The sequence below is a fragment of the Rhineura floridana genome, chromosome 2 (assembly GCF_030035675.1).
Source record: "Rhineura floridana isolate rRhiFlo1 chromosome 2, rRhiFlo1.hap2, whole genome shotgun sequence".
NCBI lineage: Eukaryota > Metazoa > Chordata > Lepidosauria > Squamata > Rhineuridae > Rhineura > Rhineura floridana.
Genome location: NC_084481.1, coordinates 109,341,672 through 109,353,429, shown reverse-complemented (window position 1 = coordinate 109,353,429; position 11,758 = coordinate 109,341,672). Strand labels below are relative to the sequence as shown.

Here is an 11,758-nt window from a genome sequence, read left to right as displayed (position 1 = left end):
TGTACTAATCTCCCAAAGCAGATTGTTTTGCTCTAATCAAGGCTGAAGTGGTTCCAGTAGCTGACACGATGATATGTCTGGACTGATTAATTGCAGTGGAATGCAAATGGTGGTCAAATGGTTCTGTGGTCTTCCCTGAGCCAGAAGAGTTTGCCATCACTTTTTCAGCAAAAAGTTTAACAAATGTCGGGCACAATGATGAGAAGAGGGAAAAGGAGATACTTTTAAAAGAGATGCCATAAATTATATTTCCATATTCTTTCTTGTAGATTATCAACAGTGACTTGTTTTTCCTTCAATAACAGGTTCCTAAAATGTGAAGGGGGAAAAATGGAATGGATAGAATTTCTGTCCTACAGAGAGATGGCTTGTGGTAGCCTCCAACTTAGATGGTTTTAAAAGGGGATTAGACAAATTCATGGAAGATTAAACTATCAGTGGCTGCCAGTCATGATAACTATCTGCAGGACCAGAAGCAGCATGTCTCCAAAAATGAGTCACAGGAACAGTGGAAGAGGGCTATTGATTTCATGTCTTACTTTGGGGCTTCTCAAGGATGTCTGGATGGGCACCATGGGAAACGGGATGCTGGAGTACATTCCAAAAGTGGTACTGTATCTTTTCCTCCATGTTACATGAAATTCCCCTGTTGTAAATGTGATCAAACTAAGAAAACCAAATGATTCCTATACAAGAACAAAATAATTGTTTAGGTTGTCTTCTGTCCTGCTTCAGACAAAGATATAATAGGTTGAAGCTAACAGCAAAAATTCTCAATGCATCTTTTTGACAAGGTGAGTGAATGTTTTTGATAATGGAAGTGATACATTTGTTTATGCCCTGAAGCATAATTGGCAGTCTTTTGTCCTATTAACAGTGACTGCAGAAGCTCATTTAGGCATGTTCATCTTGAAACAGGATTTCTTTCTTCAGCAAAGTTCAGTACTTTTGGCATCTAAATGACTCTTACAACTTAATGCCTTTTTAAAAAAAAGCCTGTGAAAGGAAGTCTTAAGTTCTGTTCTATGTTAATGTTTTTCTAGTTTGCTGAAAATAATTTGAAAATGCAGAACATGGACTCCACAGGGTGCCAGTTATCTTCTCTCTAGGGTGCATTTTACTTCAAAAGAAACAGATTGATGTATGTGGCACTTACGAGTTTCAGCAGCATTGCTTGGCGTGGAGGCAAAAAAGAGCTATGTTCCTTTTTGTAGACTTAGGGGCATAGCCTCATGAAATACAATATAGATGCCCTTTTGCATGATCCGTTATTAGTTAGGCAAAACAACACACATGCTTATGCTCTCGTTATGTTGAAGGAACATCATAACTTATTAGCTCAGTCCAAGACTGAACACCAGGACCAGGTTTTCAGATTGAAGGCTTGCTGTTGTCACCATCTCTCACCAGATTAAATAGCCATGCCAGGTAAGAAAATCAGGAGAGCTTAATGTAGTGTAACTACACAGTTGGCTGTGAGCAAACCGCATGGCCACAAGAGCTCCATTGTGCCTGTATCACCATAAAAACATCCTTCAACTCGCAGAGATACAGGATGTCAGAACACAGCATCTTTTGTTTCTTTGATCCTTTCACAAAGAATGCTCATTTTGTATCCTTTGTTGAAAGAGGAGGGTGGGGGAGATAGATTGGAATATCTTTCCACCCCACATGAAATAATGTCTGATTTGGGCCTTCTCTGACTTTTTTCAAATTAAAATGTAAATCTCAACTCTCTTTTGTGTTTGACTCGTGTTATATCATTTTGGCCGTTCTCTGTCTAGTAAAATGAACAAAGCATATGGGCCAGGCACCAGGCACAATCTAACCTCATTAAGGGCTATAACCCTGTGCACACCTATCACTAGAGAGCAAGTTTAATTTAATGTGATAGGACTTATTTCTGAGCAAACATGTTTAGGATTGCCCTGTAAGTCCACAAAGAGCTCCTCCATTCTCTTAAGACCATTAAGAACTGCAGAATGGGGTTTCCATCTTGCCTTCTGCAAAAAAAAAAAGAAAAAAGAAAAAATTCCCTCTAGATGTTTCCACACCGCTGTGTGATTTTTATGGTTGTCTGAGTTGGCTCTAATAAAGATGATACTGTTTTTAAATTCCCTATTTAATTTCAATGGAACTGATTGTAAAAATCATTTCAGCGTGATTTCCTTACCTCCAGTCTTGAATGAAGTGACAATCTCCCATTAATCAGAACAAATCCTGAACCATAATTTGAAAGCTTCTCTAGACTCCAGGGTGGAACAGGACCTCTCCTCATTTCACATGACATAACTGATTCAAAATAAGAATTCAGGTTTTTTTTTTTTAAATCAATGTGGCTTTTGCACTTCTAAACAAAATATGGTTCTAGCCACAGAAAACTAATATCTTTTTTCTAGACTTCTGCATTCTAGCCCCTTTAAGGGTGGGGGAACAACCAGCTGAATCTGTTTGATTTAAGGCTGCAATCCAGTGTGAAGATGAACAGCCTGGTAGAGAAAGGGAGAGAGAACAGTATTTTTTGTCCTACAGAGCATTTACCCCCATGTTGTACTGCTTCATAGCTGTTAAAAGTAGGTTTCACCACTAATAAATAAGCTTTGAACTTTGCATTGCATTTTGCAACTAGGTAGAAGAAGCATCCACGCAAAAGCATCCTGAACTCGGCCGCATCCTTTCTAGTAACCCAAACTGGAAAATGGTAGCCCAATGTGACATGACATAAGGGATGCCAATGCCCAGTGAATGAACAGAACAGCTATCAAAGTTGAAACATGCTTAAAATATTTATTTAGCTTAAGAAACAGTAGTAAGCAGGGAAACAGCTTTATCTTTATCACAATCACATGCCTGCCAATACTATACAAAAACTGATGCACAGTAAATTAAAAGATTGTTGCCAAAAATAAACAGCAGTACACAGAAAAATGAAAGCATAAGAGTTTAGTTTTTTACATTACAATGTTATACATCACTATCATTTTATTATATTTATAGGAATCCTTGGAGGGTTTCCTGAATGCACTCATTTTTGGAACCAGCCAGAATGACTATAAATTCTGATACAGGAAAATGAACATTAATGTGGTTAGGTAGAAGACTACCATTGACTGTTTCAGGGACACAGCGAGAGACATGAAGTAGCATTCAGATGGTGACTGATTTCAGCTGCTTTGTTGGGTTCTTTATTGAAGGACAAATCCAAATTCTACTTTTTCTTCTCTTCCCCTAGCTAAACTGTGACTTCTGGGATGCATGCAGTCATGCACTGACACTCATCCACATAGATGTAGTCATAATTGATGCTTTTGCCATCCTGGCAGGTCAATGTCACCTTTCTCCTGTGGCTCTTGAGCTCCTGGCAGCAGGTACACTTGTGCTGCATTGCCTTTGCCTCATTGGAATACCTGTCCAGGTGAAAGATATTCAGTTAGATGTTTTCCAGAAAATGTAATTGTGTCACACAGACTCATTGCTGGATCTCATGGTTCCCAACTTAGATTTACCAAATCCCAATGATAGGCAAAAACTTCCCTTCTGCTCTAAACCCTAGTAGGAAACAGGTTTAGATGATGTGCTGATTTCAAATATATATCTTTGTTTTCAAGTCTTCCATGCATAGTTCTAGTTTCATAAGCAATTTAGGCTTCAAGGTGTTGGCAAATCAAGGGAGGAACTAAAGCAACTTGGAGGGACAGAAAATATCTACCCAGAACACTTTCCTTACTCACGGTTCAAGTTTTAGTTCCAAACCAGAAGAAATATGGGAAGGGGAAGCTGTTCTGGGGAAATAGGTGTGATATAGATTGGATTTGTCACTCTAATATCACACATTTCTGTGCATAGACTGAAAAACCTGTGCACAGGCCAGGATTCTCCAGGTCTCCTACATGGATGGGAAATCACAGTGCCAAACACATGGGAACAATGTACCTTGTGGGTCTGAGTGCTTGAAATTAGTGAACCTGAATGCCGAAGTGTCTAAACTGGAAGAGTGGTCCAATCGATTTACAATCTTTGATTAATAAGAATGATTAAAATACTGCTGTAACCTCATTTTTCTATTATTTAGGGGAAAGCATAATAAAAAGAGTGCAATATATCCCCAATACAGATGAGAATACAGCAATATTTCTACTGTATATAGTTGTTTTAGAATCAGGATGGTAGTCTTTTATGCTCTGATTGGCTGTGAATACACAAGGGAAGCAATCGTATGCACAACGCTTTATGTTGCAGCTCTAAAAATGATTATTTCTGAATCTGAGGTGATACCCAATTGCAGCATCCTGCTTGTGCTATGGACTTTCCTTTACACAAACAGGGCTTCCCCTTCCTCGGCTCTCCCTTGCAGTCTTCCTTGTGCCCCCAGAATCTGCTCCAGAGAGTAGAGGAACTTTAAAGAGCAGATTTAGAGGATGGAGAGGCTACAGGAAGGAGGAAAAGGGGAAATCCAGTTGCATTCACTAGTGTGACATTGGCTCTCTCTCCTGGTTTTTGACATTAGGAACAGCATGTTTTTGGGTATCGAGTGCAAGCTGTAGTGAGATAATGGCACTGATCTTGTGGTATCAATCAGTATAGCAGTAATCAGTATACTGGTGTATTCATATACAGGAGACAACATAATGGGAGTGTTCATGCTTCAAAATGCATATGAAGCTCATTGTGAAGACCTACATAATTCTGTGCTCAGTATCACTTGAATATCTCAAAAGGAAGTAGATAAGTAGACAGGACTTTTTGTCACTTACACTGAAGAACTTGGACAAGCCCCTTCACAATAGGTCAATTCTACGATTTCAGAAGATATGCATTCATTCTGACGAATAAGAGTTTGGTTCTTGTGGACGTTGCAGACATTTGCTAAAAGAAAAAGAGGGGAAAATCAATAAATATGTCTATGCTTACTACTATGGATCTGTATCTCTATGGCTACAGATGAGCTACAGAAGAAAAGAGGTACACTAGCATCAAACAGCAGCCTTCATTTAGTACTTCAGTAATAGATAGAATTCCACTAAGTGTTATTTATGGAATGTTTCTTGATTTTTTTTTTAAAAAGCAACCATGTTCTGTGATCCTCCTTGGGAAGACTCAATGCAAAATGAAGGTTTCAGCAAAGGGAAACTGGACAAGGGTGGGGGTTTCAGAAGTCGCTTCTCTCTGTCTCAGAGAACAGGTGGCTCTTAACCTGTGGGTGAAGCTAGGCTTGTACCTAGGCATAGCATTGCTCAGCCACTTCTTGTAAAATATCCTCATAATCACCACACTTTTTGATGGAGATAAGCAAAAGCTTCACTTACTTTTAGGTTTACATGTTTCACAGCAGCCATCAGGAGTCAGTTCAGTTTCATTCTATGGAGCAGGGGGAAAAGTTTTTTAAAAAATCACTGCTACACTAGATGTAAAGGCAGAAACTTTCTAGTACTGGGTTTGCATTGTACCCTTACCCGTAACACCTTCCTGCAGTTGAATTTGTAATGAATGCTTCAATTTCTATTGTTTTTAAATGAGCTATTCATCATTTGGCAAGTTATGAACTCCTTTCTCAGTGGGAAGAAATGCCCTGGAAACTCATTTCTGTTCCCTGATCTCTTTTGCAATGCTACAAATATTTTCAGTGAGCAAACAGGTTCAATTTTATTGGTAGATGCATTTTAGATGAGGAATTTAAAATTTTATTTTATTTATTTATTTATTTATACTGGTGACTGGAAAGAGAAGACCACTTCTGGATTCCAATATCAAATGAATATTGCAGCTACAGTATTCAACCTGCTGGCAACAGAAGCCAGAATCTCAAGGAAGTTGTGAGGAAGCATGACACTGAAAAGAACCAGCAATGTTCTTGAGAGGACTATCGTTTCCATTCGTACCACAAAATAGGGTTTTTTCCTGCCTTATCAAGAGTTTGCCATTGATCCAGCTCTTCACCTACAGGGGGACTCTGATTAACAGTGGCTCTCCAAGTTCTCAGGCAGAGATCTAGTGAAGATCTTTAACTTACAGCTTTTAAGGGTTGAACCTGGGACTTTATATACCGTATATTCTGGCATATAAGACGACTGGGCGTATAAGACGACCCCCAACTTTTCCAGTTAAAATATAGAGTTTGGGATATACTCGCCGTATAAGACTACCCCTGCTTATGACATGCAGGTACTTAGCAGGAAAACTGTCACTTATAAACTTATAAATATTAATATTTGGATTGTCCAGTTGTTTTGTTTTTGTGCCTAGGAATTACCACCAAAAACTGGGGAAAGATGTGAGAAATCTTTTTTTTAAAAGCAACATTAAATGCCTAGACTCTAGTTTCCAACACTATGGAGTATTTATTGATTGATTAAGAGAATTTATATCCTGCCCTTTTGCTGTTAAAAACAGAGCTCAGCACAGCTTACAAATATAGTAAAAACAATAAAAATACACAGAGAAAAACAAGCCAAAATGTCAGGAAAAGGAGTCTTTCACACCACATGCTCAGTTCTAAATACTGTTGCAGCAAGTTTTACAAGTTCCTCCAGTATTCCACTGGTGCAGGCACTCAGACATTCAAAGTACTGTATGTTTCTTAGGTTTTATAAAAGCAGAGCTTTGCTTAACTCAAAATTTCTTCTCCCTTTGATAACCACATCTACACAGGTTCCACCTCCATACTCAAAACGAAACTGAGCCTGGAAGTGTACAACAACCCCACACATACCTTGCTAATTCGATTATCAATGCCAGGATGTCTGTCTTATCGACTACTCTCCTGCTCCCCCCCCCCACACACACACACACCGGGCATCATGAAAGACCCAGTCCTGGGCTCAGAAAGAAAATAAATATCTGGTCCTCTTCAAAGTATTGATAAGCCTCTTGTTTTAATTGAAATAATAATTATAAATTCTTGTTCTTATCACTAATGGGAGTTAATTATCTTGCATATGCTGCTGTTGCTTCCATGGCTGTAACGGAGTGAGGTTAAAGATAAGTGAAATGCAAATAGGAAAAAAAAATACAGAAGGCAGTAACACTTTCCTAAATGTAATACCATACCAACCACAACAAGATTCCTATAAGGCAAAAAACTAAGCATCTCACAACCAGTCAGGATTCCTAACCAAAAACCAAAAATATGATAAATGAAGAAATATTTATATAAGCATAACTATCAAATATATTTATTATTTACACAAACTGTAAAGATATTTATAGTGCAATCCTAAATTTATTTATTCAGAAGCAAGTCCCAGCATATTCAATGGGGCTTACTCAAACAGGGACAGAAATGCAACCTCAAGTGATAAGCAACTTCATTCACACAACCCAAAATTCCGAATCATGCCACTTTACACTGTTTTGCAACTGTTTATACTTGTTTTTATGGTTATTGGATTTTAAATGGCTTTATTTCTTGTTGTGAGCTGCCTTGGTTTCCAACCCTACCTCACAGGGGTGTTGGAAAGACTCCATACACACACGCACACACTGCAGATGTATAAATACATACAGCCCATATAATAGTTTATTGTCAAACCAATTGGTCATTGCAGAAAAATCAGTATTAGTTTTTTAAAAATCAGTATTAGTTTCCTACAGAATAAAAACTGCAATACCTAAGTAAGCCCTGCCTACTTGCTTTAAAATAGGACTGGGGGGGGGCAGAAAGAGAACACAAACACAATTCTTTTTTACATTCACTCCAAAGTCCCATTGATTTTCAGCACATTCATAATCGTGTCTACTCAAAAGTAATTCCTACTGAATTCAATGGGATTTACTCTGGACATATGGGATTAGCACTGTTTTTACCCCCAAAAGCAACTATTGGGAAGGTTTTCAAAACACTGCCCAGGATCTGACTCCTACACACAACGGGGGGAAAAACTGAAATGTACATACCTACCCAATTTATGAGATTTTCAGATAAACAGGAGGGGAAACCACCATTTTTTGGCCTCGCAATTGCAGACACTGCCACCAAACAAACACTTCACTGATTGGCTGAAATCCTGAACGGGTGGGGTTAAAGCTACGAAGTGCTATACAGTAGTTTAAAAAAAGATTTAACCAGGGGGGGGTGCCTGACGTTTTTATATATATCTCGAGAACCGCACCACCTAGAAACTTAATTTTTTTAAAAATGAAAGCTGAGAATCCGGGCCACCTAAGGGGCTATCCGGGCGCCGGGTGGCATGCTTAGAATCCGGGTAAAACCCGGCTATCCGGGCAATATGGCAACCCTAATAAGACGACCCCCGACGTATAAGACGACCCCCGACTTTGGAGAAGATTTTCCAGGGTTAAAAAGTCGTTTTATACGCCAGAATATACGGTATGCCAAATGTAAAAAACCACAGAACTAAGGCCCTTCCCTAGTAAGCTTTTATAAATGGCATTTGTCAGGTAGCCACGCATCAAGTAGCAATGATTTCATACATATGATTCAAATTATGAATGCACAATAAGAAGCAACAATTCCTGCACCTGTGTAATTATTACACACTACTGGAATCCCCAGGGATGTTGTGTCTGAGTGGGTGCTATCAGAATGCCTCTTCTGGAGCCTTTCTTTCAAAGATTTTCACTATGTCTCAGCACTGGTGAATACGATGTTGCCAATGCTAGCCTAGCTTGATGCTTTAGTTGTCACCTGTTCCACTTGATCAAGTAGATTAGTCCCCAAGTGGCAGATGCATTGTCCAGGAGACAACAACCAAGTGCTCAATATATGTAATAAGAGTTCTTAGCAAGAATGCTCCTGATAAACATGCATAAGTCTCACCCTTGAATGACCCAGCAATAGTGGAGGTACATATACTCTAAACTTACTAAAAACACATGATTACTTTTATATTGTCTGAGTTTCAACGGAGTAGAAATAGTTTTAAAAACTTACAGATTCACATTCCGTAGGGTCAAAGATAGGGCATTTTCTTTTAAGATGGACCGAAATGAATGTATTATTATTTTGCTCACATTCATATTGTCTGCACTTATTGCCTTCTGGTTGCCAAATCTCACCAGGCTGTTATGAGTAAAACAGAGCATTATTATTTTTGTTTGCAAGCTTCAGCAGAGCAAATGCAGTCTAAAGATTTTAATTAGCTAGATTTCCCCCCATCACTTCTCAGTGGCTCCGGACATGTCACAGTTCATTCTAACTGCCCATCTTGATCACAACTCTGTCATTACAATCCCAAATACATTTGCTTGAAATTTGGATCTTTTGATTTATACCCAAGTAAGTCGGCTTAGGTCCTCTGTGTGTGAGATATATGGTGCTGAGAGACACTGACTTGTCCCAGGGCCAGTCACCCTGTGAAATTTATGTCCAACCTGGCATTTGAACTATCTTCTCCTGTCATCCAAATCCAGCACATTATAACTATATTTGATAAGCAGTTATGGATTTAAGACTACTTTTAAATGCTACTAGATCAATTCAAACGGTGGCATTAATGTCACTGTAAGAAGCCATTCTTCTTCCTTGTCCTATTGATTTTCATTTAAGCCAGGGGTGGGGACCCTGTGGCCCTTCAGATATTGCTAGACTACAACTCCTATCATCCCTGATGACTAAGGTTGAAGGGAGTTGGAGTCCAACAACATGTGGAGGGCTATTGGTTCCCTGCCAATGATTTAAGCACTGGAACAGTTTGACCAACTGATCTCACTGGACGGAGCTCGAACTCAGTGCTTGATAAACACAAGGCAACTGTATAATTTGGTTTCGGTTGCTATGAATTACTGGCGCAGAGAGCCCAAGTGTGGAGATGACAATTTGCTCCATTTCAGCCCAGTTATAGATTGGGCCATGATCTCATTTTTCAGCACAATGGATGGCTAGGATGGAGAGGGGTTCTTCATTGTATCTTTTATCTGCTTTTTACTTTATGACTGGACATCATTTATGGCCTATTCGATTATTTTCAGAATCAGGTTCTTTACCTTCTACAGGTAACTCCTAATCTTTCTGGTACCTAGCTTCTGTATTTCCTTATTTGATGTGTCACAGCTCACTAAATCCTTGCTTCACAGAGCATTCGCATATCATCCTTCTGGCCTCCTAGCCAAGGCATATACAAGTTCTCACATACCATGTAGACAGCTGCTACCATTATAGTCATACTTGGAAATACTGCATGATCATTCAATTTTTAGCAGAATTGCCTGTTCTTTTTAGCCTATTCACATTTCAGTAGATATATTGACCCCTCAGTGTGCATTTGAGCATGCACTGTGGACTTTATCTAAATACATTTGTCCTAATTTGAAAAGAAGGCCAAGAATGAGAATTAGTATGAGCAAGAAACATAAATGCAGGAAAGAGATTGGAATTGCCCAGTGTCAGCTTTGCCTACAATTGTCATTGTTTGTTGGTAAACAAAGTACAAGACGAATGAGAAGGCATTATTACCTTGAGAATTTCAGTGGTGTGATTAATGCTGATTATGCAGGCCACTTGGACACACTTTCCACAACACTCTCCAGCCTCTACCTGGTACTCGTAACCCTGTTGGGCAGACAGTAAGAGTTAACCATGCACAATATGTATGGAAGAAGCAGCCATAATGACTAAGGCTGCAATCCTAACCCCGCTTACCTGAGGGGAAGGCCCATTGAGTTCAATAGTACTTATTTTTGAGTAGCATAGTTAATATTGTGCTGTTAGAAAATAAGCAATAAGAGGGAAATAGCCTTGCGCTTACCATTGGGCATTCTGTATCACATGTAACTGGTTTACATTCAACAAGATTTCTCTGGGTGGCTGGGTCCTGTTCAGAACCACAGATGCATGTTTCACAAGGCTTACTAGGAACTGGCATTCCAGGCTGGGAAAAGTAAAAAAAACAGGAGTTGTAGTTATAAGCAAACTGACTGCATAAAGCAACTTTGTGAACTGTAGATCATATTCTTCTTAAACGTTTCTAGCATACAGTGTTTTCAATTCTTGATTTCATTTAACTTTACAAGAACCACAGTTGTATACTAAATAAACACATGGGGAATGGATAAGTGATGAATTATAACTTGTCTAAGGCTACTCAAGTGAGTTCAAAACTGAGCGAGGGTTTGAATTCACATTTCTAAGAATCCAAGTTTTAGGATTAATTCACACTTTATAAGACAACTGTGCTTGTCATGGCTACACCAAAATTATATTTGCATTTCCTTCAGTAAGCATGTAAAGTGTGAAAAGATATTCATGCCTAATAGGGTTGCAGCCTTTTCACCAACCTCAGCTGCTGTGTCTTTAACAGCAGTATGACCTGGGGAGATTAGAGAGTGATAATGCTTATCTCCATACCATGAAAAACTTCACCTGTTAATTTTTGAAAATCAAGCTGCTGCTAAAGGCACAAGAGCAGGCCAGGTCAGTTTTTTTCTAGACAGTTGGCAACCCCAGCCTAATCATGCAGTGGGCACTCCCTGGCATGTGTCCCTGAATATTTTGGAATGTGTATCTGCCCTTCATGCATTACATGTTTACTGTGGAAAACAGCAATATCACACCAATGTAACCAAAGCAAAATATGGTTGTGAAGCAGCTCTAAAAGAGTGAGCCTAGGGCTGAACTCCTGAGCATATTTATTACCAAATGGATGGGGAACTGAAAGCCCTTAATAAAATTCACTAATAAGCAAAAAACCTTGCAGTTTAAGAATGTACCTATAGCCGACAGATATTTCTATCAAAGTTTAAAAGGCAGGGAAATTGGGCAGCTATAATGAATACACCAGGGGAGCAGGAGGCCTGACCTCCT

The 11,758-nt window shown here is 39.1% G+C and overlaps 1 protein-coding gene across 1 annotated transcript in view; it reads right to left on the bottom strand.

The window, feature by feature from the left end:
- Positions 1–2,823: 2,823 nt before the first annotated feature.
- Positions 2,824–11,758, bottom strand: part of LOC133377980 (mucin-5B-like) — a 79,506-nt gene continuing 70,571 nt past the window's right edge. Inside the window, exons 46-51 of the mRNA XM_061612767.1 lie at positions 10,704–10,826; positions 10,412–10,507; positions 8,891–9,019; positions 5,307–5,358; positions 4,755–4,866; positions 2,824–3,407 (exon numbers count right to left, since the gene is read on the bottom strand). Coding sequence (XP_061468751.1) covers positions 3,233–3,407; positions 4,755–4,866; positions 5,307–5,358; positions 8,891–9,019; positions 10,412–10,507; positions 10,704–10,826 — 687 coding nt within the window. The 3' untranslated portion in view covers positions 2,824–3,232. The remainder of the gene's footprint in view (positions 3,408–4,754; positions 4,867–5,306; positions 5,359–8,890; positions 9,020–10,411; positions 10,508–10,703; positions 10,827–11,758) is intronic.